This window comes from Cetorhinus maximus, chromosome 13 (assembly GCF_964194155.1).
Source record: "Cetorhinus maximus chromosome 13, sCetMax3.hap1.1, whole genome shotgun sequence".
Taxonomy (NCBI): domain Eukaryota; kingdom Metazoa; phylum Chordata; class Chondrichthyes; order Lamniformes; family Cetorhinidae; genus Cetorhinus; species Cetorhinus maximus.
Window position 1 is genome coordinate 39,111,919 of NC_135891.1, and position 27,088 is coordinate 39,139,006.

The window sequence follows — 27,088 nt, forward strand, 5'->3', positions numbered from 1 at the left end:
TCTGGCTCGCTGTGTCTGGCTTGCCTGGTCGCAGCGGAAGTGGATGAAGGTCAATGCACACCTTAAAAGAGCGTCTGTGACCGGCTTGACACAAGTGTGCACAGCTGATTGGGAGACACCCTGGAAGGAGCCAGAGGCATAGAAGTTGAGGGCAACTATGACCTTCACAGCCACTGGCATGGGGTGTCCGCCCACACAGTTAAGAGAGCTCTCAGGGCCAATCATCTGACAGATATAGTTGACTGTCTCCCTTGACAGTTGGAGACTCCTTCGGCACTGCACCTCAGTCATACTGAGGTAGCTGCTTCGCCGCCTGTATACCCTGGCAGCAGGATAGTGGTGTCTTCTACGGCCCCTTCCACCTTGGACTACCTCTTGGCCCTGCGCACCTTGTACCTGTGCCTGTACTCCCAAAGGTGGCTCCCTTGGAGGCTGAATGTGCATTCCTGGCCTCCTCCTTATTCTAGTCCTCCCTTCCTCCTCAGAGGAGCTGCCTCCAGGGGACATGTCAGAACCCATACCCAGGCTGAAGGGAGGCCTCTGGAAAGCTGCAGGCCCGATAAAGATTACTGACTGGAGAGTGCTGACCTGAAGGTTCAAAGTACACAGAAAGCTGTTGGAATTTGTTCTGAACTGCTACAGATCACACAGGTAAGTTTAAAAAACTTTCTGCAATAAACACTCACAGACCAGATTGACAACCCCACTGAGCCCTCTTATCCCGCCCATAGATGAGCTCGATTAAAAAGTCTCTTACCCGCCTGCCCGCAATGGGTAAGACCATGCGCCAACCCGAAGATTGAACGAACGCCTGAAAATAGCAGTCGAGTGACGATTTAAGGGCCTTAACTAGCCTGTTAATTAATGGCGGGTGCGTGTCGAACTTCATCGCGCACCCGCCCAGTGAAATATCGCGATGGTGCGCGGTGACATCGGGATGTTCGCCCAGCGTCACCGCGCCTCATTTTACTCACTGATGTGTGGGGCCCGCCCCCTGCCCCTCGCACATCAAGCAGAAAATTCTGCCCCTTGTTCTCTTAATATGGATATGGTGGGAGAACAGCTCTTCCCAGCTCCACATTCAAGTAAGCATAGGTGTTTTCCTGCCAGTTAGCAGACATTGTGCTGAGTGAGGGCAGTACATGGCGGGTGGAACACTGGGGTATTCAAAGGTTGGAAATTTCCCTTTAAATATTCTCAATGTATGTTCCTAATGCCAGATCAACTAGATATTTAATAGGTGGTACACTAATGGACGTAAATATGCATTGACTTTCTGCCCACAACACTGGAGGATTAAGAGGCAGTTTAACACCCATAAAATGGATGCCACATAGCTGAATTTATGTGCTCATGTACCATTGGTAAGAAAATAATCTCCATTGATTTAATGGTAGTGGGGCTATGGTAATTAAATTCTCATTGTTTTTACAGGATAGAGTGGTGCAAGAGTTGGAGGACATTGTATGTAATGCCATAATTTCCTGCAGTTTCTTTACTAGGATAATGCCGTAAGCTGTAGGTGTACCACAGGTCAGGTGCATATTTCAAGAAATTCAAGGTACCAAAGTTTGAGGGCAGGGAGCTCCTAATTACTGTTTTCCAATATTTTAATGTATAGGCAGTATGGTGCCTACTGAAGTTCTTTAAAATAATTTTAACTGGCTGAATTGTGGATCTGCTACCCTTGAAATCTCCCGATTTTCATTACCATTGAAAACCACTGATGAATGAGCAGTTGCTATAATGGGAACCCAATCTGTAACAGTGGTTTTAGGCTCAGTCAACAATTTGCAAATTTACCCCTTCACCCTCTAGATCTCTGAACATGCACATGGGCACTCTACAAAGCAGTGAGATGGCTGCTTGCAGAAGGTAATGCGTTTAGCTCAACAAGTTTGAATTTTTTGAAGTATCTATTCAATACTTTTAAAAAACTTTTAAATACTTTAAATATAAGTGCATTACTGGACACTGTTGTGGACTATTCCTTTGAGCATAATCCACACCAAGTCCCAGTGACCTTTCTCCTTGCTGACCTGCATTTGGATCTTGGCCCCCTAAGATCTCCAATTTAAAATTCTCATCTGTGTTTGAAATTGTTTCATGGCCTCAACCTTCCCTATTTCTGTAACCTCCTTCAGCCCTACACCCACCCCCATCACCCCCACAAAAATATCTTGACTCTGTGCAATCGCTCTTCATTTTTAATAATTCCTAACCATTCATTGCAAACAAGCAAAATGCTATGCACCTTGTAAACATAAAAGTCTCTTCATAAACCATGGTCTTAACATTGGCCCTTAGCTTGCATACGGCCTCTATTAATTCAATACTGTTATGAATGTCCTCTCTGTCCCTACATCAGAGAAAAGCAATTTTGTACAAGTCTTTCATTCAAGGCTAAGTAATGCAGAAAGCAAATGCAAGGCCCAAGGAAACATTTTAATACAAAACTTACTGGTAATAGAAAATTAATCTACAAACTAACTTCCTCAATCTAATAGTTAAAAAAAACTTACAGAAAAATAATTATTCTGTTAAGTCAAAAATGATTTAAAGGGGATAAACTTTGGTGCTAAATTCATTCCTTTCATGATATAAATCAGTTTATTGTACTGAATACTTGTAAACTTCTTCAGTTGTATTAAAATAATTAGGCTAACCGATGAAAAGAATAACATCTCCAAATGAAATTAGTTCCTATTTAAGCAGCTTATGACCCGACCTTCTATAAAGCAGAACGTTGCTGACTAGAAAATGGGCTGGGTCCTCTTTGGGAATTATATCAAAATGATGTTTCTCTTAGAATTTAATGGGCTTCAACTGATCTGCCTCTCCTTACATTTTTGAGCTTTCAGGCATAGTGTTCTAGCCTTGGGACTTGTCATACAGGATTGGGAGGAAGGGTGTGTTCGGAGAGTGAAAGGGGAAAAAAAAAATTATGTTGTCTTAAGGGTTGGTCTGTAAGACTAGCCCTTAAGTAGATTATTACTCGTTGGACAAAAAAGGTAAATGAATATTCCTTTAGTAGGACTTTAGTGCTATTTCAAGATAATAATCATGTGCATGCTCAGGAGGGTGTAGAGGAATGAAAGCAGGAGATATCCCTCTATTACATCCCCTCCTCAATTTTACTATAATTGTTCCAAATTTCAGAATTTCTAGGGGAGGGCCCCCTGATACCTAGGGCCAGGATTTTACAGCCCCACCACGGCGTGACCCCTGCAGCCCCCCACCCCCCCCCGGGCGGATGTGGTGAGTCATTTAAATCTCCATTCAGTTCGGTGGGACCGTAATATCTCGCTGGATGGGAGGGGCCATAAAATCCTGGCCCAGCTCTTTAAACACGGTGTGTCTCTGGTCATATTGAAATGTAAATTGACTTGAACCTTGATTATTTTTATTTAAGCAATGGAAAGTCCCAGGTTCTGAAGTGACATGGTATGCATCTCAGCCTTTGACCAATGACCCGACCAAATTAGAGTTATGAGGAGAAAAATAGGGATGGCTACTGAACTGTAGGATCTGCAGTGCCCAAATTAATCCATAATAATTCAAATGACATTTCTCTTAGCGACTTTCTTTAGATCAGCGGCATTAATTACTTTCATATCGGCAACTTACCTGTGTATTTTGAAAAGGGTTTATGTATGACACCAATGACTGGCTTTCCGTCTACAGCCACACACACCATAGTGGTTACAAAGTGTTTCAGATCCTCTATAAAACAGAAAAGGTATGTGCAAATCTGTAAACTGGAAACATCAAAAGTAGCATGAAAACTGAACCTTTACATGGTTTTCTATTTAATTTAGCAAAATATAGCATTATTGACGGTTAATAAAATGTAAGTGTCTGAGTTAATGACAATTTCTTTAAAATTAAAATTATTGGAACTTATCAAGGTGTCTTGTCTAATTAATTCCTACATACATCAAAATTATGATTCCTAGTGAAATTTTTCTGAAATTAAACACAATTTGTCAAAAAAAAATTTGAAGCAGATTTTCTAAAATTCCAGTAGGTTTAGCAAGTTAATTATGCAAACCAGCTGGGAATCTTCTATTGTGTGTTTTGTTCAATAAATGAAAGAATACTTTTGTGAAACAACATTAGGGGAGCACCTTCATCACTCAGATTGCAGCGGTTCAAGAAGGTGGTGAATGATCACCTTATCCAGAGCAATTAGAGATAGGCAATGAATGTCGGCCCTGCCAGCGATACTCACATCCCAAGAATGAATTAAAAAATAATTGTGCTCATGTGAAAAGGGGTCATTTTTGCTAGGCTTAACTTAATACAGCCATCAACAATGAAACCAATGAATTTGTTTTTTAAATGTCCTTTTTGAGCATAAAGCAAGGAATTGGTTAATTGCAATTTAACTTCTTCAAGGCAGACTTTCAAGGTTAGTTAATAGGTGTTTGTTTATTTGAAACTGACGTTAAAAGGAATACACATTAGTGACTTCCACACGTTGCATCTATTGCATGCAGGATTGACAACATTCAGAGTGTTCACAGAAACAAACCACATCCAAAATGGCCTTCTTATTCTGTGGGGAAGAAGGTTCTTATGCTTTTAAACCATAGCACTAAAACAGACCTGTATCTATGAAAGACTATTACTGATTCAATGGGGAAAGGTCGTTGTCCAAGACCTTTCTGCCATAGTGCACTGAGGGGTTGGGAATTGTACAGACCCGTCGGGCTGTACGACTCACAATGAATATTATAATTGTATTATTGTATTAACGTGTTATAACTGTATTGAAGGACCTCAGAATGCAACATGATGTATGTCGATAACTCCAATATCACTGCACTGTCTGACTGTCAGTAATGGCATATTGAAATGACTGTAATATTCATTGATTGTATTGAAGCACCTCGTGATCCATGTGTAAGGGTTGAATATGATTGCAATTTTTGTGATGGCCATTTAGGAATGTTTTGTAATGTTCTTTAAGATGTTTTATGAATAAAGTATATTTTTCCAAAGAAAAAATTACTGATTCAGTACCATTATGTATGTCCTTTCTGTGCTTATGTGACAGCATAAGAATTATATACAATAAGGTTGTGCAGTGATAAAATTTGATATTTCATTTAGTCTTTTGTTTTATAAGGAACCAAAATGGTTAAATAAGATGCAAATAACTGAGATATATTTTAAGGAAAAGGTCTCCCGGCTGACTACCTTCACTTAAAAGGAATCAAATCCTAAGGGTGGAGTCACTTTCTTCATTGTTTCATTGAGTCACCTCTCCATTTGATTATTTCATAGTAGTTTTAATCTGCTGATGAGAATGCTTGTTTTACATTGGTCTCTCTCAAACTAGGAGTATGGTTTAACAGGGCAGTGTTATTGATTAACTAAAAGTGAAGAAGTAATCTATGTGCAATAATACTGATAAGTTTATCTTACATATGCACAAAAGGGGATTTCTTGGAAATGTAATACAGTAGGGAGAAGTACAGCAATATTTCTTTCCATTTATACCATTTAGAGACTTCAATCAGGATAAAGCAGAGAGTTACATTTCTGAGGAGGGAACATCTCAACAGTTTTTTGCCCCACTTCCCATTTAACAGACATCTATGATGAGTTTAGACAGTGAAAAGCTGCACCAAATAGAAATTAGCATCCTCTCCATTTATGCCTGTTACCAGTGTCTCCTCTCCCCTTTTAAAGCTCATGTACTCTCCTGGGTTTAGGCCCATAGGCATCAGCCATCCTTTACTTTGTCCAGCTGTTCTACTGCTTATGTGAGTATCAGAAAACTACTCAACTGCCAGGGGCCTTGCAGTTGAACCTGATCCTGCTCTTATCCAATGTGCACATAGAGTTTATTGGCTATCAACCAGGGCCAAATTTCCTGGCCAATTTTCCCCTCTCTAACCCAGTGGCTAATTCCAATATCCCCAACTGCTCCCGTGGCTGATAATTTACTCTGAACAGGGCTGTGATGAAATTGTGGACTTCTCTGGTCTGCATAGTTCAAATTGAAGTGGACATTAAGTTCATGTCTTACACACAGCACTAGTAGACAGCCAAATAACAATGTCCTTCATTGAAAACACTTCAGTTGGAACTATATTACCATATAACTTTCCTCATAACTCATGCTAACTTGTTAGTGACTTTTTGATGCAGCATTTTGGCACAATGCAAAAGAACTGCCAATGTCATTAATGTTCAGGTTAAGATGTAAGCAACATCCTACATAAGAACTCCGCAGGTTTGATGCCAGGTAAAAGTGAAAACAATAGGACTGATTTTCCACTCTTTAAGCCCATTGAGTGCCTAACAGACAGAGTGGCCTTCAGGCGTGCTGTACTTTTAGAAAAGAATATTTCTCCTCCCTTGAGCCATTTCCATTGGAACTCTGGGCCCAGGACTCCCTCCTGCAATAGCGGGCCTGGCATTGGAGATTGAGGACTTTCTGTTAAATCATTTAATAGTACAGGACAGAAGGCCATTTGGCCCATCAAGACTGTCGGCTCTTTCAAAGATCAATCCAATTCGCCCTACTCCCAGCTCTTTCCACATAACCCTGCAACATTTGCCCCTACAAGTATTTATCAAATCCTCTGTTGAAAGTTATGATTGAATCTATATTCATCACTCTATCACAGAAATGCATTCCAAATCTTAACTACTTATGCATAAAAAAGATTTCCCTCTAGTCGCTTTTTTTTTTAAAGTTGGGCATGGGCATCGCTGGCAAGGCCAGCATTTATTGCCCATTCCTTATTGTTCTTGAGAAAGTGTTAGGAGCCACCTACTTGAACTGTTGAAATCCATGTGTGGCGTAGGGAAACACGTATTATTGTGAGGTAGGTAGTTCCAGGTCTTTGACTGAGTGACAGCGAAGGAACAATGATATATTTCCAAGCCTGGATGCTATGATTTAGAGGGGAACTTGCAGGTGGTGGTGTTCCATGCATTTGCTGTCCTTTTTTTTAGGTGATAGAGGTCGGAGTCTTGGAAGGTGCTGTTGAAGGAGAATTGGCAAATGACTGCAGTGCATTTTATAGAAGACATACTGCAGCAACGATGTGCTGGTGATGGAGGGAATGAATGCTTAAGGTGGTGGATGGGGTGCCGATCAAGTGGGCTGCTTTATCCTGGATTGTGTTGAGAATTTTGAGTGCTGTGGGAGCTGCACTCATCCAGGTAAATGGAGAGTATACCCTCATACACCTGACATGTGCCTCTGGTTCTGTTAAAGGAAATCAGCAGCCTTGATTGTATCCAAACATCCTGGGGAATTCTAAAAAGTGTGAAGAACATTCATCTTCCCATGTTGGGCCTGCTCACACTACCTTTGCAGACCCTCAAGAAGCCGAAGGTAATGCAATGAGCATGGAGACCAAATGGAATGAATCCCGAGTTTTTCTTCTTCTCGGTGAATGGAGAATGTTGATTCCACAGATGCAAGATGATGGAAAGTTTACTGCACTATCTCTTAAATTTAATTCCTACATGACATGAGAGATTGGGATAATTGTGATTTTATTTTCAATAATTGTAACAATTTTAGTTTAAATAGTTACCTGTATGCTGATCTTAAACATGCAAGGTGATACAGTAATTCTAGTGCTACCACAGCATGTGTCAAGGGACGGCGAATAGTGCTCACCTGTGTATTCCCGGGTTGCATCCAATGGATCAATCCATACCATTACACTTTTTGTAGATACCATCCTAGCCTTGCCAATGCTTTCCTGGATTAAATTAGGAATTTCATAATTCCATGTGAGGCTCTTGTTTACTTTGGAGTTGTCATGCTCCTCTGAAATCAACTAGCAACAAAAACAAAGTTAGTAAAATAGAATTGAAACCCAGCTCAAGGAACATTTTTATTATGTGACTGAATTTAAGTATTTTGGAAAACACTTTTTCAGTCCATTGTTGGGATGAATTCTTTTCTATTACAGCTAATAAGAGTAAACAAAGCAGATCAGAATCAGTCTCACCAGTGACAGGCAAAGACCATCTCCAACAAGAGAGAATCTAACCATCGTCCATTGACATTCAATGCCATTACTATCACTGAATCCCCCACTATCAACATCCTGGGGGTTACCATTGACCAGGAGCTGAACTGGACCAGCCATATAAATACTAGGGCTACAACATCAGGTCAGAGGCTGGGAATTCTGCTGTGGGTAATTCATCTCCTGACTCACCAAAGCTTGTCCACCATCTGCAAGGCAATAGTCAGGAGTATGAAACAAAAACAGAAAATGCTGGTAAAACTCAGCAGGTCTAACAGCATCTGTGGAGAGAAAAACAGAGTTAACATTTCAAATCCGTATGACTCTTCTTCAGAGCCACACAGACTCGAAACGTTAACTCTGTTTTTCTCTCCACGGATGCTGTTAGACCTGCTGAGATTTTCCAGCATTTCTGTTTTTGTTTCGGATTTCCAGCATCTGCAGTATTTTGCTTTTATAATAGTCAGGAGTATGAGGGAATACTCCCCAGTTGCGTGGACGTGTGCAGCTCCAACATTCAAAAAGCCCAACGCCATCCAGGACAATGCAGTGCACTTAATTGCACCCCAGCCGACACCTTGAACATTCACTCCCTCCACCACCAGTGCACATTAGCAGCAGCGTGTATCATCTACAAGATGCACTGCAGCAATTCACCAAGACACCTTTGACAGCACCTTCCAAACTGAGAGCTCTACTACCTAAAAGCACAAGGGCAGCAAACAAATGGGAACAGCACCACCTACAAGTTCCCCTCCAAACCACACACCATCCTGACTTGGAAGGAAAGGCGATATAGTTCACTGTCACTGGGTCAAAAACCTGGAACTCTTTTCCTAAAAACACGGTGGTTGCATATAAACCAGAGGGACTGCAGCGGTTCAAGTAGGCAGCTCACCATTACCTTCTAAAGGGCAATTAGCAATGGGCAACAAATGCTGGCCTTGCCAGTGACATTCACATCCCATGAAAGAATTTTTAAAAAAAGAACTGAGCTTCCAGTTTTTCATCTTCATGCAATCAAAGTCCAATATTTCTGCTTTCTATTGCTCTAAGCCTAAGGGGGAAAACAGCAGCAATAGACGAACATGAATAAATTCTTTGGGGTAAAGTGCTACAATGCAAGCACAGCTGAAGATGTCTTGGACCTCACTGCATAACATCTCCAAATAAAGGATAGGGAACTGCACACTGCATGTAACTGCAATAACTTTGGCCGGGGTTTCCTGGCCCTGCGGTGCTGGGACCTGTCACAGGGGATGCAGCGAACCAGCCAAAAGTCCATTGATTTTTGGCGGGACCAGGAAATCCCGGCCTTCATTTCTTACTGCAAAAAAAATCAACATCCAGACCAGTTCCAAGAAAAAAAAAATTAAATTAGAACTAAAAGTCAGAAGTTAAAGCCCTACAACATTGGTTGGGAAAGTAAAATTGCTCACAAAATAGACTATTTCAGTGCTGTTGAATTTTTCACAAATGTCTCCTAGTGTTCTTAGAATGACAGCCAGCCAAAACCTCAATAGGGAAGAAGGAAAATACCTTGGTTCAATATTTAATACTAAAATAACATGCAGCTTATGCGTGAGCATTTCCAGTATCTGAATATTTATGAACATTCCTTTGGAAAGGTTTGACTTGCAAACATTTTGATAAATTGAAGTTTGATCTAAATTAAGTACCAGATTTTTTTTGGGGGGGAAAACATGTCACTTGCGGAAGAGTGGATTGTACCTGCATGCCCGACCTTCAAACAATTCTATTTACAGCCTTTATGTTAAACTGCAAGTTGCATGCACCAGCTGGGTATCCTGGGGCAGCTTGCTGTCAAACGAGGATTGCAATTTCTGGCCCCTGCATTGCTGGAACAACACTCAGAGAGGTACTGAGAGTTGAGCAACAAATGGGTGACAGAGCGGGCTGGTCAGGAGCTGGCAATGGAGAAATCCTGTATCGCCTGACTCCACATTCGTGTAAGTATATTGTTTAAACAGACCTGTTTGGTGGTGGCCAGCAGTAGCACCCGAAAGGACCACTGGTTTGGCCGCACATAGACCACATTTTACTGAATCCAGCTGGTGCCATCAAACAGGCATTAGACTCCTCATTTGCAGATGCAATGGAAATAATGCCTATTTCAGCCATGGGCCCAGAAAGTCTCATTGCTACCTATACCAGAATATGTGGGCGCATGCTGGCCACATACTGGATTCTTCTGCACCCTTTTTATGCCCATAAAAGTGGTGCAGCAACTTTGAATTTCTAGGTCAAAGTATCTACAAAGGTTGCACCAAGGAATAACTCGGAAATCCAATAATCAATCCTGATCTCCTAGCAAGTGGAGGGTCCAGGCTATGGGCAGGGTTTTCCCCTTGTTGAACGGGCAGCCACGAGACGGACCGCTGCACGTGATCGGGCTCCGACTGTGATTTCACGCTGGCTGGCCAGCCTGAAAGGCACGCTGAAACGCTCAGCACTGCCGGAGTGGGGGCGGGAGGAGCGTGAGCGCTGAAGTGTGCGCATGCGCGGGGGAGCGCGCACTGAAAGCTCAGTAAAAGCCTTAGGGAGCTGAAGAATTTTAAATACATAAATAAACTTTTTACAAATGATATAAACATGTCCCCACACATAACTCAGTAACATGAAGAGGGACATGTAAAATAGGATGTTAAAAATTTTTGCTGTTTTTTTAGTAACCGTTGGAAATTTCAACCTGCCCATGGATGAGGTTTCGTGAAAAATGCAAAGGTCGCCTGGTCTATTCGCTCGCCCAGCGGAAAATGCAACTTAATTAATTGCTTAAGAGCCTTAATAGGCCTCTTAATTGTTGGTGGATGTGCTGCTGCCTCTCGTGTGCGCCCGCTGACTAAAAAATCCTTTTAAGGAAGGTTTACTGCAAATCTATCTAATATGTAAACTCCATTCCACTATACATGATAATGAAACATAGTGCAAATCTGGGACAACTCCGCCCTAAGTCCGGTAGCGGGCAGGTAAAATGATGCAATGGCAGTTCCTCACGCCGTATTGTCCCAAATCCGCAGCATTTATTATGCTTTCCCGGGAACGCGCTGTTTCGATGATGGGCAGGCTCTCATTCGCCCGCCATGCCATCATCTCACCGCTTCATTACGCTGGACGTCATATTTAAAGTGCAGCTGCACGCACACCTCTCAGTGCTTCCAGCTCATGACTGCTGCACGGAAGACAAGCTTGCCCCGAAAGGCAAAATGACTGCAGCCCCCTAGTTTAGTGACACGTCCCTCGAGCACCTTTTGAACGCCATGGAAGCCCACCGTGATGTCCTCTACCCCCACTCTGGCCGCAGGATGGGCAGCTACATCACCAATCCAGCATGGGAGACGGTGGCAGCGGTGGTCAGCGCCAATGCCCTGCAAAAGATGACAGCCACCCAGTGCCGCTACAGGATGAATGGTCTCATTGGTTCCACCAGGGTAACTCACTCTTTTCATCACTCTCAACTCACACACTCACAAACCCATCACACATCCGCAGGGATCTCACACTTCAAGGAACAACACCACTAACTCTCCCACACACCCTCACATCTCCATCATACCCTCACGAGCTTGCATTCTCATCCTGTCCATGGCTCCGCCCACCAGACAAACATTCCATGCAGTGCCATGTGTGCTGCTCACACTCTCTCCATTTGTTCCCACGCAGGAGAAGCTGGCTCACATCAGCAGGGAGAGGTCCCTGACTGGGGGTGGAGTGGCCCACATTCGGCCCCTCACTCACTTTGAGTTGTGTGCCATTGTACTGACTGCTGAGGACATGGTCCGTGCCTGTGGTGACAGGGAGGGCGGCGACGAACACCCTCATGAGGATCCTGCACCACATCATTCCTCTCTCAATGCAAATGTGAGTGCTCTGTCTCCTGCTTGTGATTCTGCTGATATGCACTAATTCTCTCTACTTTGGTTCACAGGGAGCTCTGCCAAGTGACCGACAACCTCAGCCAGCCAGTCCCTCAGCTCCATCCACATCCTCACCTCCAGCGAAGAGGTCACCTCCTCCATTGAAGAGCTGGAAATAAGCAGCCTGGAAGACCCATCGCAGCGCTTACCCACACCCTCCACCAGGGCAGAGACACACACCTTGGTGGGACCTAGATCTAGAGTAGGCTCGGATTCACAATCTGGTGGTCACCGCATGAACACGTCTCCGCAGTAGGAGGAGGCCGATTCGGCCGAGCTCCCTAGCATTGCTGGGGAAGAGGGTCCTGTGAGGTCCGAGTCAGACGGCGAACCTCTGGATTTGGCCTTCCAACTCATCCTGCAGAGTCAGCAGAAGGTGGAGGAACATCACGCAGAGCTGTTGGAAGCCCTCAAGAGTGCCATGCGAGTTGGAGGGGTGCATCCTCCTGCTCTCTGATGAAGTGGTGCTCACATGTGCACGTATGGAGGTCTCCATGGGGAGGATGGTGGGCGCCATGGAGACCCTGGTCCAACAGAATGCGGAGATGTGTGTAGACCTGCACTCCATCGCGGGAGCCATGGGTGAGTTCCTGCAGTGGCAACGCAAGAGAGAAACGGGGCACCTTGACATCCCTCCAGGTGCTCCTTCCCCTCAAGGAGTCAGGCTGAGGCCACTGCGCACCCATAAGAACATAAGAAATAGGGACAGGAGTAGACCATTCGGCCCCTTGAGCCAGCACCACCATTCAATAAGATCACGGCTGATCTTCTTGTGTTTTGATTTCCACATTCCCATCTGACCCCTATAGCCCCTTTGGTTCCCTTGCCTAACAACAATCTATCTACCTCTGCCTTAAAAATATTCAATGACTCCGCTTCCACCAACTTCTGAGGCAGAGAATTCCAAAGTCGCACAACACTCTGAGAAAAAAGTTTCTCCTCATCTTTGTCCTAAAAGGGCGACCCCTAATTTTAAAACAGTGCCACCTAGTTTTGGACTCACCCACAAGAGGAAACATCCTTTCAATGTCCACCTTGTCAAGGCCATTCAGGATCTTATATACTTCAATCAAATCACCCCTCACTCTTCTAAACTCCAGTGGAAACAAGTGCAGTCTGTCCAACCTTTCCTCATAAGGCAATCCACTCATTCCAGGTATCAATCTAGTAAACCTCCTTTGAATCGTCTCCAATGCATTTACATCCTTCCTATATAAGGAGACTAAAACTACACACAGTATTTGAGGTGCAGTCTCACCAATGCCCTGTATAACTGAAGCATAACGTCCTTACTTTTATGTCCAATAAAATCCTCTCATAATAAAGGATAGCATTCCATTAGCCTTCTTAATTGCTTGTTGTACCTGCATACTAACTTCTTGTGACTCGTGTACTAGCACATCGAGATCCCTCTGCACCTCAGAATTATGCAGCCTTTCTCCATTTAAATAATACTCTGCTTTTTTGTTCTTCCTGCCAAAGTGATCAGCTTCACATTTTCCTACATTAAACTCCATTTGCCAGATCTTTGCCCATTCACTCAACCTATCTGTATCCGTCTGCAACCTCCTCATGTCCTCTTTACAACATACTTTCCTACTTTCTTTGTGTCACACGAAGGGAGGAGGAGCGGCAGCTGGAGACCCCTGCGTCATCCACTCAGGAATGTCAGAGGCTATCCTCTCCCTCTAAGTCCCCTCTGTCTGTGAGTCCCTCAACCTCATCCTCTGCCTCTGCAGAGGGAACAGCTGGCCAATAAGTGATTCTAGAGGGAGAAGTGAGTGTGTGGCAGGGCCTTTTGGAGCCTTGTGCAAGCAGTCTCCCACGCACATGGATCCTATTCATATCACATTAATCTCACTGTCCTGAGCATTTTGAATGCTGCCTGCTGGGGTTTGTTTTCAGCTGTCCATCTGAGCTGACCTGCATCTCTGCCCACACATTGATCACACTCCCATGCAGCACCTGATCTCGCCCACCACGGCTATCGTTTCACTTTGGATTTAGACAGCATGGTCTGGATTCAGTGTTTCGTGCGCTCCCCAGTCATTTCCCCTGCCCCAGTCACCCAGTTCCTTTCCTCCATCATAGTTGACCCCCCCCTCCCCTCCGCCCCCCACCCACTGGCATCACCTTTCACCTCCCCTCTGTTTCCTACCAGCCACAACCCTTTTCCTTCGGGGATGTCCAGTTGAATGTGCACATTCCCTTCCTTCCCGAAAATCCCACCCCCATCCACATTCACCTGCCTCACCTCCTTCTTCCCACCCCCAGGGTCCGTGTCTGCCTCCGGGTCCCCACCAACCACCCTCGCTGTCCCTTCTATCATTACCGTCGAACACTCACCTCCCACCCTACCAGCTCACTCTGCCCTTGATCATTTTCACCATTCTCTCACCCTCAGTTCGCTCCCCAGGAGGCAGACATGGACTCATCAGAATCCTCCCTTGCACGTTTGCACATTCACCTGGACATCCCCTATCCTCTGGACCCCTTCCCGCCTTGGAACCCCTTCTCCCACCCAGGACTCTCTCCACACACACACCCCACCACCCCCCAACCCCCTACCCCCCACCGACCGCTGGATTCCACCCCTGCTTAGCCCTTCCCCCTTCCTGACTCCTTCAGACACCCTTACTTCTTCCTCCAGCCCTTAGTCCTCCCCCCTTCCTGACTCCTTCCTCACCCTTACTTCTTCTTCCACCCTTACTCCCTCCCCTCACCGCACTCCTTCTTCCCTCAGACTCCCTCCTCTCTTCGCACTACTTTCCCCCCTCCAAGCTCCTTCCCTTACATCTTCCACCCCCACTTACACCTACCTCCCCAGTTGCCGTCTTTTCCGTTACCCGCTCCTCCTCTGTATTCCTTCGCCCCCTCCTAACCTCCCCCCCGACACCTTCATTCCAAACCTCCCAACTTCACCCCATCCTGACACCTTCATTCCGAGCCTCCCAACCTCACCCATCCTGACACTTTCATTCCACCCCCCCTCCCAACCTCACCCCATCCTGATACCTCTTCCTCTCCCAGTCAATCCTAGACCTTCCTCTCCCACCCCCCGGTACATCTTCCTCTCCCAAACACAGCTGGACCTTCCTCTCCCCCGCTTCGACCATCATCCGTTGTGAGCAGATCCTCAATGGTGACTTTCCACCTTCTGTGAGCTGCTTTGCAGCAGAGCCATGTCCATGAGAATCCACCCAGCATGCCAAGGGCATTCCTCCAGTGCGCCGTTGGTGTAGGGCTCCAGCATGTTCTGCTCCTTGGATGTCCGCAATGTGAGCAAGGCCCTGGCTGTAAGTACCGACTTGTCAGGACGTGTTCTACACTGGTGTTCAATCACGCCGACATGGACGGATGATCCAGCGGGAGTGCAGGGGGTATGGTTCCGGTGGGCTGGCCTTGTCATGATATGCAGATGTGTTATAATGAGGTTCCCGACGTGCAATGGCGGGAAACTTCGCCCACCATCGACAGGCTCAGCTGACGCTCGCAAACCTTTCTGGCCTTCTCACGCTGCCGAGCACGCCCAACACCAGTAGGCATGGAAAATACCGCAATTTCTAAACATTTCCTTTTCTGAAATATTTTATGCCTCTCTGGTTTAGCTTTCTTCCTTCTAATAAAAGAAACCGCCTTGAGGCAAAGGTGACTTGAAAAGGTCTCACTGATTAAAATTGCCAGCAGCAGTTTATTGCTGCTAAATGAACAGATTTGAAATTTACCATGCTCCCACAGTGACTGATTGGATGGCACACCCACAGTGTGTGAAATACGAGTCTTTTAAGTTAACTGACTACTGACAACATGGTGCCACTAGCAAGTTCAGGCAACAAGCCTCCTTTTATTGCCTTTGTTTCACTCAGGACACATCTGCAGCTGAAACTTGCTGGTAGCAGCTTGTTTTCCATGTGAGCAGCCAATGAAAGCGGTGAATTCACTGTAGGCTACAACATAGGTTCAAATGAAATAGGTTTTGAAATTTCCTGCACTTTGGGGACTTGCAGTGACTGACTAACCCTGTTGCCAGTAAAGAATAGACAATTATCTCAAACTGCAGGTGCAATATTAAAAATAAAAACAGAATTACCTGGAAAAACTCAGCAGCTCTGGCAGCATCGGTGGAGAAGAGTCGACGTTTCGAGTCCACATGACCCTTCAACAGAACTGGATACTGAAGGATCAGATCATAAAGCAGATATCAATGAAGATGACCACTTAGCCAAGCCTAGCTCATCTGCCAACAACTAACTAAAGAGAATCTTTAGTTTCTTAAATGCAGACTTGTACTTCCCAGAAACCATTCCATCTATTGAGCAATCTTTGTGAAGATCTTATTGACATGAGTCTTAAATATTGCTTCTACTAAGTTGAACCTTTGTCTCCTTGTCCTGCAGTCATTATTTAACTAGTTATAGTGTTCTGACTTTGTTTTAATATTGTACACTAACTAAAGGCAACTGTACTTCTAGTTGCTTTTCAAGGCCAAGAAGTCAGTTATTTCAGTCTTTCCTCCTAACTTTGTCCTAATGTTAAAAACCAGCCTTATAATTCTTCTCCAAACTGCTTCTAGGACTACACTGTTTCTCTTATGTCTCATGATCATAACAGACCCAAGTGTACTCTGACTGGTACATCTTGCAGTTCAAGCATGATATCCTTTGTTCTGTACTTTCCTGAAATGACTACATGATTGCATATTGGATTTGCTGTATTAGCTGTTGCTCTGCACTGTGCAGATATGTTACGCATTGAATCCAATATGCCCAGGTCTTTCAACTCCCCTAAATTGCCCCACATCATTCAGCAACTCTGTAACAGGGGTCTAGAACAAAATGGAAATCCATGTTTGAGTAAGGTAGAACCTGGTAATAAAAATAGCAAGAAAATGGAAATATTTTTAACGAGTGCGCAAAAGGAAATTAACTTTAAAAAGCCAGAATACATTAAATTAAAAAGAAAAGTTGTGTTTATTTGGCATCATATTTTAAAGTTTATTTACACAATATAGAGTAACAATGATGTAAAGTTGTTTCAATTCATACATTGTATGTGGAGAGTTCCAAAATATTAGACGAGGAAACGGACAGAAAGCTCTACAAACCTCATTGGATTCAAGATACTCTTACAATACAAATTTCATATCAATGTTCAGGGAAAGTGGCGTCGTAACTCTGTACTAGGAAACAATGGTTCTAACCATTCTCGGAGAGGGATTTCACAACATTGAGTTTGACAATGTGTGGTATTACACTGCAATGTCAAACTAGTTTTTAAACATGTCGGGCACTTTAGAAACTTATATCGAGTTCTTTACTAACATTTTAAGAAAGCAAGCTGCCCAGTTGATCTCTCAAAACATTAAAATGTCACCATCAGGGAGCCATAACCATACGTGCTCAAAGCATTCTCCTCAAAGCCAGTGTGTTCAACAGGCAAGCAAAAAATAGGGTCCTGCTAGTTCCAATTGCAAATGGCACTTCCTGGGAGTGTAGCCTCACTGTAGAACAGCCACTCCAGGAGCAGTGCCTACATTAAGGTTAAGACAAGAGGGAATTATAGTACAACCTCCAAAATCAACCAAATCCCAAATATACGACAACCTCCCAACTCAAATCAAAGGACACCCACAGGGACTTTGGGGAAAGAGTATCCGCCCCATGTAGTTATATCCTTGAAAACCTCTTCTTTATGTTTTTGTTTTCCTTGCCCTACATCCCCATCTCCTAGTTGCAGCAGTCACATCTCTAGCTGACTGGTACTTGGTTCACAGTACCTAGCTCAAGCTGCAATTCTGCAGTTTAAAACTTAATGTTTTGAAGAGCAGTGACCACATTTTATGAACTCTAAAACAAACTGTAAGAGTTTAAAACTTCAGAGGAACCCCTGCACATATTTTCAAACAAGGAGGTCGACACCACCGCGCATTTATACATCAGGCTAGATCAAAGTAGGATTGCCAACTACATTTGGACATATTCCTGAGGGAGTCAGCACATGAACTCCCACCTCCAACTGCCTCACTCAGTCAGTCTTACCCTCCCCCACATTGTTAATATTTTTATAACTAATAAACAAACGTGTTCAAAGAAAATGAAAGAAAAGTTTTTTTCATGTCTCCAGTGGGTGGCAGCAGCAACGTTCAGGAGATTTAACTCCAACACCTGGAGACTCCAGGACAATAGTGAAAGGTTGGCAACCTTAGAAGGAAAGACAGTCCCTTGCACAATCTTAAGAATGTCCCAAAGCACTATACAATCAATTGAAGCACTTTTGAAGTGTAGCCATTTCAAAGGTAGGAAATGCAGCAGCAAATTTGCACACAGCAAGCTCCCAGAAATAGCAATATAACGGCCAGATAATCTGATATTTTTGAGGTGTTGATTGAGGAATCAATATTCACTAGGACACTGGAGATAACACCCCTGCTCTTCTTTCAAATAGTGTTATGGAATCTTTTACGTACACCTGAGAGAACAGGCAGGGCTCAGTTCATCCAAAAGACTGCACGTCTAACGATGCAGCACTCCCTCAGTACTGACTTCCCTCCAGTGCAGCATTCCCTCGGTACTGACCCTCCAATGGTGCAGATTCCCTCAGTACTGCCCCTCCGACACTGCAACACTCCCTCAGTACTGACCCTCTGACGTGCAACATTCCCTCAGTACTGACCCCCGACAGTGCAATACTCCCGCAGTACTGGCCCTCTGACAGTGCAGCACTTCCTCAGTACTGACCCTACAACAATGCAATGCTCCCTCAGTACTGACCCCCACAACAGTGCAGCACTCCCTCAGTACTGACCCTCTGACAATGCAGCACTCCCTCAGTACTGACCCTCTGACAGTGCAGCGGTCCTTCAGTAGTGACCCCCGGACAGGGCAGCACTCCCTCAGTACTGCACTGAAGTGTCAGTCTCGGTTGTTGAGAGGTCAGGATGCTCCGTACTGAGCCCGGGCTGCCATGGGCAAGTCAGGTCAAATCCGACCTCCTGAGTAGGAGTGCGGCTGTGCAAAAGGCGCGCACTTTGTTACCTTGATGTCTGGGAAGGCGTTGCTGAACAAACTGCTCATCTTCCCGTGCGACAGCAAATCGCCGGTCGTCACCAGCTCGTCGGCGCCTTCCTTGGTTTTCCCTTTGGATCTCTGGCCGAGCGAGTCCGACTCCCTCACCGCTCTCACCGCTGTGCCCCCTTCCTCCGCCGCGATGATGGCCAGAGACAGGAGCTGGCGGAGATCCACCCGGCTTCCCGCGTTTCTCACAGACCTGGAGTACTGGTAATAAATCATGCCGCTGAGCAGCAAGATGCAGAGCAGCACCCGGCTCCGGGACACTCTCACCCCCATGGGAGCCATGTCCCCCTCACCTCCTCCTGCCCGGACCTCACAATCTCCCTAAGCCGCCCTCTTCATTCCCCTCCTCAACCCGACAGCCAACCGAGGGAGTTCCCTTAGAAAACGGATGCGGAAGTAAATCAGGAATAAAGTACTGGAGGCAATGTTCTTCTTTCTTCACCTGGTACTGGCACGTCAACATTTACAGAGCACCTTTAAGACAGAGAAATGCCCAGGTGGCTTCACTCTCACCAAGTCAAGAAGATGACATTTGGAGGGATGACAAGACACTTGGTGAAAGAAGTGGGTTTGAAGCCTGGTCTTAATGGGAGAAAGAGAGGTGGCATGCAAGCGGGAGGACCTCCTGGTGGTTCTGATCCAGGGATGGCTGTCTAAGACCTTTCTGCCACAGTGCACCGAGGGACTGGGAACTGTTTAAATCCCCTCGGGCTCAAAATGAATGTCTGCAAAAGATTGTAATATTGTTTGTACTGATGCACCTGGTGATACATGTTGTAAAAGTTGAACCGGATTGTACCTTTGTAAGGGTGTTTTTGAAATGGCTTGGAATGTGGTTGAAGATATTTTATGAATAAAGTATATTTTTGCAAAAAAAAAGATGGCCATGGTGGCTATCCACAGGTTTAACATAGCAAGTGGAGATGTTTCCTCTGGCTATCAGCCTCTTCTGCCACTTCCATGGCAGGGTGGACCCTGGAGAAGGAGCACACACCTGTCCCCAGATATGCTTGAAGCCTTCCGCAACCAGTGGGTATTTGTCGCTGGAAACAATATTATGGTTTAATTTATTAAGTTTTGAGTGATTTAGTATTTGTGCCCTAAAAAAACAGGGCGCTTTTTGTTAGATAATTTTCATTTGGGTTGTTCACATTGAGAGAACCCAGTGTCTCCTTGTTCATCCAATCAAAAGGAGGAGAGAGATTTGGAGAGGGAATTCCGGAAAGTGGGACCTCTGCAACCATCTTATGACAGGGCTGAAGGAGAAGGGGGTTGAACAAGTTAGAAGGGCCAGAGGAGAAGGACGTTTGAACAGCATATTAGGGTTGGAAAAGCTTGCAGAGGTAGCAAGGGTGAAGTCATAGAGGGATTTTAAAAACAAGGATAATTATTTTAAATTTGAGGCACTCCAAGGTTGGGAGCCAGGGTAGGTCATCAAGCATGTCAGTGACGGGAAAAGGATATAGACATATCAGATGATCTAGAGTTTATGGAAGAGATAGGATGGGAATTCATCCAGGAAAGGATTGACCCTTGAGGTGACAAAGGCATTTCACAGAATCATAAAATGATGCAGTACAGAAGGAGGCCATTCAGCCCATCATGTCTATGCCAATTCTTTGGTAGCATGATCTAATTAGCCCCACTCCCATGCTCTTTCCCCAAAGCCCTATAAAAACAACCCTTCCTGCATTTATGCAATTTCCTTTAGAAAGTTACTATTTCCATCACCCTAGCAGATAGTATGTTCATCAAAGAATTTGACCAAGTTAGTCAAACACAATTTGCTTTTAACAAATTCATGCTTTCAATTTTTAACTTTCAATTATTAACCCAAACTTTTCCATTTGCCAATTAATTTTATCTTGATTATTGTCTCTAAAAGTTTCTCCACTATTGACATGAGGTTGATTGGTCTATAGTTGTCAAGTTTATCACTGTCACCTTTTTTTTAAACAGGTGTGCAACATTTGCAATTCTCCAGTCTTCTGGCAACATCCCCTTTCTAGGAAGGATTGATCAATTATGGCCAGATCTTCCACAATTTCAACCCTCATTTCCCTCCCATTCAAACTGGATGATTCATCTACCTTGAAGACTGCCAACCTTTTTAAGTGCCTCATCTTTATCTCTTTTGTCATATTCAATATTGCTGCTGCCTGCTCCTTTGCTACTACATTGACAATATCCTCTTCTCTACTGAAAATAGACTCATTCAGTACCTCAGCCATGCTCTTTATCTTCAGAAAAAGATCTCCTTATTGGTCCCTAATTCATCTTGTCCTTTGGTTATCTTTACTTACATCTTTATAAAAGACTTTTGGGTTTCCTTTTATGTTAGCTGCTAATCTATTCTCATACTCTCACCATGCCCCTCTTTTTCCTCTGCACTTGCTACACTCATCTTGCTTCTCTGCTGTATTACAAGCCTCACATTTTTCATGAGACTGCAATTTCTGTCTCATTTTAACCTCTATCTTTTCAGTCACCTGAAGAGCTCTAGCTTTGGATGCCCTTCCTTTATACCTCATGGGAATATGTCTACACTCTTCCTAAGCCATCTCCTCTTTGAAGGCCCTGCATTGTCCAATGACAGTTTTGTCTACCAATTTTTAATTCCAATCCAGCTGGGCCAGATCCTTTTTCAACTCACTGAAGTTAGCCTTCCTTCAGTTAAGTATTGTCACACTTGAAGGTCCTAAGTCCTTTGCCATAACTCGTCTAAACCTGATGACATTATGTTATCATCACTGGTCCCGAAATGCTCCTCCATTGAAACATGTTTCACCTGCCCCACCTTTTCCCCCAGAAATCAATTCAACACTGCTTTCTTCCTCATTGGGTTGATTAGGAAAGTTCTCGTTCACATTTTGGGAATTCCTTCCTCTCTTCTCCCTTTAGACTGTTAGTATTCTAGTCTATATTAGGATTGTTATAGGCTCATTATCACTACTCTGTTATTTCTTGAATTTTTTTTGTAGTTTGCCTCAAATGTGCTTCTCTATCTCCTTTCCCCTACTTGGTGGCCTATAGATCTGACAAAATGTTAATACTGCATCCTCTGAAGTTGTGCATACTACAAATGCTGAGATTGCAGAATCTGTATTCAGCTAACCAAGTCATAGCTCTAAATAAAATATCAAGTCTGAGGCCAGACTTTTCAGAGAAACTTTTCATGCATACTTAAGCTGGATAATATGTGTTACATTTACCACTAACACTTAATGTTTATTTAGATGCAAGTCCCTAAGACTTTTTGTGAATGAAGTTTCTGAAATCATTCAGGAACTAGTCTACTTAATTCCAACATAAATCTGAGATTCTGGCTACTCTCTTTGTATCCCCAGGAGAGAGCAGCAGCAACTTGAAAACAGGGTTTCATAATGCCAACCCTACTCAAACTCATTAGACAGCATGCAGAGCTAGCCAGTGAGAAGGTTGGCGGTGAGGCAATGCAGACGTATGGCTATTTGTTTGGAATGAGAGGCTATGGACAACATTTTTTAAGGCCATTGCAGGCAGGATGATATGGCAAAGTGGACCATATTCAACTCACAGAGTGGAGACCCCTGATAGAAGTGAAAATATGTGTAATGGTGGAAGGCTTTTTGATTCCATGACTGACAGATGTGCAACTGAATTATACCACTTTCCTTTGCGAATGTAATATTTCTGCTGATAATCAGAAAGAAACATTTTTATGAATGGAGTTTGGTCCAGTTTCTTTTTATTATTCTGCATGAAGCAGAACAGTAAAACTCAGAAATGTTAAAGGACGGAGTCGTGATCATAATGTTTGTGGCATCATTAATCACTTTAAGGAAGCAGAGAGAGATCATACATTACTTATTAAAATGCAATCTTCGGAGGTGCACAGAATGGTGGTAATTTGATTCTTTTTCATCTAGCTCTAGGTGTAGTTTGTATAAGCTTTTTTAAAAGTCTCAAGGAGTTGTTTTGTATGTCATGTGCTTCTGAACACTTCAGCGCAGTGACAAGGAGCAAGTTGCTGGGTCACAGCTGACTCATTGATAGCAAAAGCAAACACAACTGCTTGCCAAACTTTTACCAACAGTCCTCTGGAAAGTTGTTTGCTCAGTTTATTATCTCACATAACATGGAAGCAATCATATTTCTGATGTACCTGAGATAACAAGCATGTCCACTTGCTGCTTTATATCCCCACTGTAATGAAAACCCATATTTTAATAATATTTTGTTGATAATTCTAAATGACCCAGCCTTACTCAGCCAGTGCTGCTTCTGCAGGCTCAGGCACTACCTAATAAATAAATAGGCCAGTACTAAATGCTAATTTCCAGTTTTCCTTATAAAGCCACTCCCTCACATGCTCATAAATGCTGTCAGTGGGCCAGCTTCCTGATGCAAGAGGACACCATGGGCAGAATTTTGCCGTCGGCGAGCAGGGGGCGGGGCCCGCTTACCAACGCGTAAAATGGTGCGGGATGATGTCGGGCGGAACTCCTGATGTCATCCCGGCCCATTTAAATTTTCAGGAAGGCGGGGGCGCAGCAAAATCAGCTGTGCGCTCGCCGACCTGTCAATGGCCACTTGAGGCCATTGACAGGATCAATTATACAATTAAAGGACCTGCCCGTCCAACCTTAAGGTTGGCGGGCAGGCCAGGAATCCCGGCAGCAAATAGATAAAACATGAAACCTTATCTACCGGCGGGATGAGGTTTTATGAAGGGTTTTAAAAAGTTTAATAAAGTTATTACGTTAATTATGAACATGTCCCATCTCATGTGACATTGTCACATGAGGGGGACATGTTAGGGAATTTTGTTTTTCTATTTTTAATCTTTTTAAAAGTGTAAACGATCTCCCTGAGGCTGCACTTAGCCTCAGGGAGATGTGCGCTCTTATGTGCGCATGCGCGAAAGAGCGCACTCTTGCTTTTGGGGAATCCCCCCCGCCCGCACAGGGAGTGCATAGCGCTTCCCGCCAGGCATCACGCTGGGCGGGCCTTAATTGGCCCACCCATGTAAAATGGCAGTGGGGCCCTCTTCTCCGGCGAAGATCAGCTCCCCGCCAACCGAAGATTGGGCCGGGCCCGCCCGCCCGGCAGGCAGAAAATTCTGCCCCATGGATGGGTTCCTGTCTACTTGGGGAGGGAGGAGGGGTCTAAACCAAGGACAAAAGCATTATTTCAGACAGCTCTAAGCTAAATGTCTCATTTGTGATTCTGTGATTTGTACCATAGAAAAGATCGGAGTTTACCGTCCAAAGTATGGGGTTCCAAAGATGATGAAAATGCCTGATAAGAATTTAAAATCACACTCCATTTCCACTTGTTTCTTTCTGGGGTAAAGGTAAAAATGTAACAGGACTATCCACTTATTTGTAGATGGAACTGCAACTTGGCTTAGTTTGTAGCATTCCTGTGTTAGGATCCTGAAAATTGTGGGTTGATACACATAATCTGAGCTGACATTCCAATGCAATTCTGAGTGAGTGCTGCACTGTCAGCAATGCCATCCATAATATTAAAATGAGGTCCTGTTTGCTTGCTCACTGTAAATCCCATGATAATTTTCAAAAAGCTGTTCTCTTCGGGTTCTAGCAAAAATTTCTCTTGTTATCATTAACATTGGAAGGGACAGATAAATTGGTCCATAAGTAATTATTTTGCTCTACCAGTTACTATTTTAAAGTCAGGTCCACATATCAGTGCTTATCGAAAAAAATCTCAGAACATAGAAACTAGGAGCAGGAGTAGGCCATTCTACCCTTCGAGCCTGCTCCACCATTCAATATGACCGTGGCTGATCCTCTATTTCAATGCCATATTCCCGCTTTCTCTCCATACCCTTTGAAGCTCCTAATATCCAAAGATTTATCAATTTCTTTCTTGACTATACTCAGTGACCCAGCCTCCACAGCCTTCTGTGGTAGGGAATTCCACAGGTTGACCATCCTCTGAGTGAAGAAATTGTTCCTCGTCTCAGTTCTAAATGGCCTACCCCATACCTTGAGACTGTGGCCCCTGGTTCTAGACTCCCCAACCAGGGGAAACATCCTCTCTGCATCCAGTCTGTCTAGTTCTGTTAGAATTTTATACGTTTCAAACAGATCCCCTCTCATTCTTCTAAACTCTAGTGAATGCAGGCCCAGTCGAACCAATCTCTCCTCATACGACAGTCCTGCCATCCCCTGCATCAGCCTAGTGAACCTTTGCTGCACTCCCTCTATGGCAAGTATATCCTTTCTTAGGTAGGGAGACCAAAACCGCACGCAATACTCCAGGTGTGGTCTCACCAAGGCCCTTTATAACTGCAGTAAGACATCCCTACTTCTGAACTCAAATCCTCTTGTCATGAAGGCCAACATACCTTGTTGCTTGCTGCACCTGCCTGTTTACTTTCATTGACTGGTGTAAAGGACACCCAGATTCCTTTGTACATCCACATTTCCTAATATATCACCATTTAAATAATACTCTGCCTTTCTGTTTTTCACACTGAAGCGTATAACTTCACATTTATCCACGTTATATCGTATCTGCCATGTGTTTGCCCACACACATAACTTGTCTAAATCGCCCTGAAGCCTCCTCACAACTCACAACCCTGCCTAGTTTTGTGTCGTCAGCAAACCTGGAAATGTTGCATTTGGTTCCCTCATTCAAGTCATTTATATATATCGTGAATAGCTGGGGCCCAAACTCTGATACCTGCGGTACACCACTGCCTGCCACCCGGAAAAAGACCCATTTATTCCCACTCTCTGTTTCCGGTCTGTCAACCAATTCTCAATTCATGCCAGTATATTAACCCCGATCCCATGTGCTTTAATTTTGCCCACTAGCCTCTTATGTGGGACCTTAACAAAAGCTTTCTTGAAATCCAAATACACCACATCCACTGGTTCTCCCTTATCTATTCTACTAGTTACATCTTCAAAAACTCCAGTAGATTAGTTAAGCCTGATTTCCCTTTCATAAAGCCATGCTGACTTTGTCTAATTCCATTAATGCTTTCCAAGCATTCTGTTAGCATTTTCCCCACTACTGATGTTAGGCTAATTGGTCTGTAGTTCTCTATTTTTTCTCTCCTTCCTTTTTTAAATAGTGGGGTTGCATTTGCCACCCTCTAATCTGTAGGAACTGCTCCAGAGTCTATAGAATTTTGGAAGATGACCATCAATGCATCCAATATTTCCAGGGCCACCTCCTTTAATACCCTAGGGTGTAGATTACCAGGCCCTAGGGATTTTTCAGCCTTTAACCCCATTAATTTCTCTAGCACCATTTTTTTACTAATACTGATATTCTTCAATTCCTCCCCCTCACTAGGCCCTTGGCTCCCAAACATTACTGGGAATTTATTTGTGTTCTCTTTTCTTCTGCCATTTCTTTGGCCCCCATTATAATTTCCTCCGTTTCTGACTGTAAGGGACCTATGTTTGTCTTTGCTAATCTTTTTCCCTTCACATGTTTATAGAAGCTTATAGAACAGAATGGACCTGTTTTCCCTTAGCAGTTGTCCTACCAGAGTCCTGTTGCTAATGAAAATGATGCAAGTTGCTGCATAACATAGGTGAAAATTCTCACAGAAGAACCATTAGCCCCTGCTGTATGCAGCAGCTAAAGCACTTTAATATATGGCAGTACTCAGGTAGGAGTAGAAGCTGAAGAGAAATGCAAGTAAGGGATGACAATGGCACTGAAGGAAAGCATGAAAGAGGAATTGGATGCAAATAAAGAGAAAAGTGAAGATCAATGAAAAAAGAAGGAAGTTAATGGCAATGACATGGAAATGGAAAGTAGGAAATGAATGGCAGAGGGTAGGGGGAAGAAATTATGACAAGGTAAAAGGGAAGAGGCAAATGATAGCAACAAAAGGGAGAGGGAGGCCAGGAGAAGCTGAGACCAGCCCTTTGGAATAGGGGAGGATGGCAAGAGATGGTGGAGAACTTTAGTATGAACTGGGGAGCCAGAGGGAAATAAAGAGAGACAGTATAACCTTTGGTGGTATTGAGATTGGGGGGTGGGGACGCGTTGCTGGGGAGGTGCCAGCTTGAACTGAAGAGGGGTTGGAGGGATAAAG

The 27,088-nt window shown here is 44.1% G+C and overlaps 1 protein-coding gene across 1 annotated transcript in view; it reads right to left on the reverse strand.

Moving 5' to 3' along the window:
* LOC144688568 (Golgi-resident adenosine 3',5'-bisphosphate 3'-phosphatase-like) overlaps positions 1 to 19,397 on the reverse strand; it is a 41,780-nt gene extending 22,383 nt beyond the window's left edge. Inside the window, exons 1-3 of the mRNA XM_078555303.1 lie at positions 18,979 to 19,397; positions 7,649 to 7,811; positions 3,628 to 3,723 (exon numbers count right to left, since the gene is read on the reverse strand). Of these exons, the coding sequence (XP_078411429.1) occupies positions 3,628 to 3,723; positions 7,649 to 7,811; positions 18,979 to 19,299 (580 nt within the window). The 5' untranslated portion in view covers positions 19,300 to 19,397. The remainder of the gene's footprint in view (positions 1 to 3,627; positions 3,724 to 7,648; positions 7,812 to 18,978) is intronic.
* Positions 19,398 to 27,088: the final 7,691 nt, after the last annotated feature.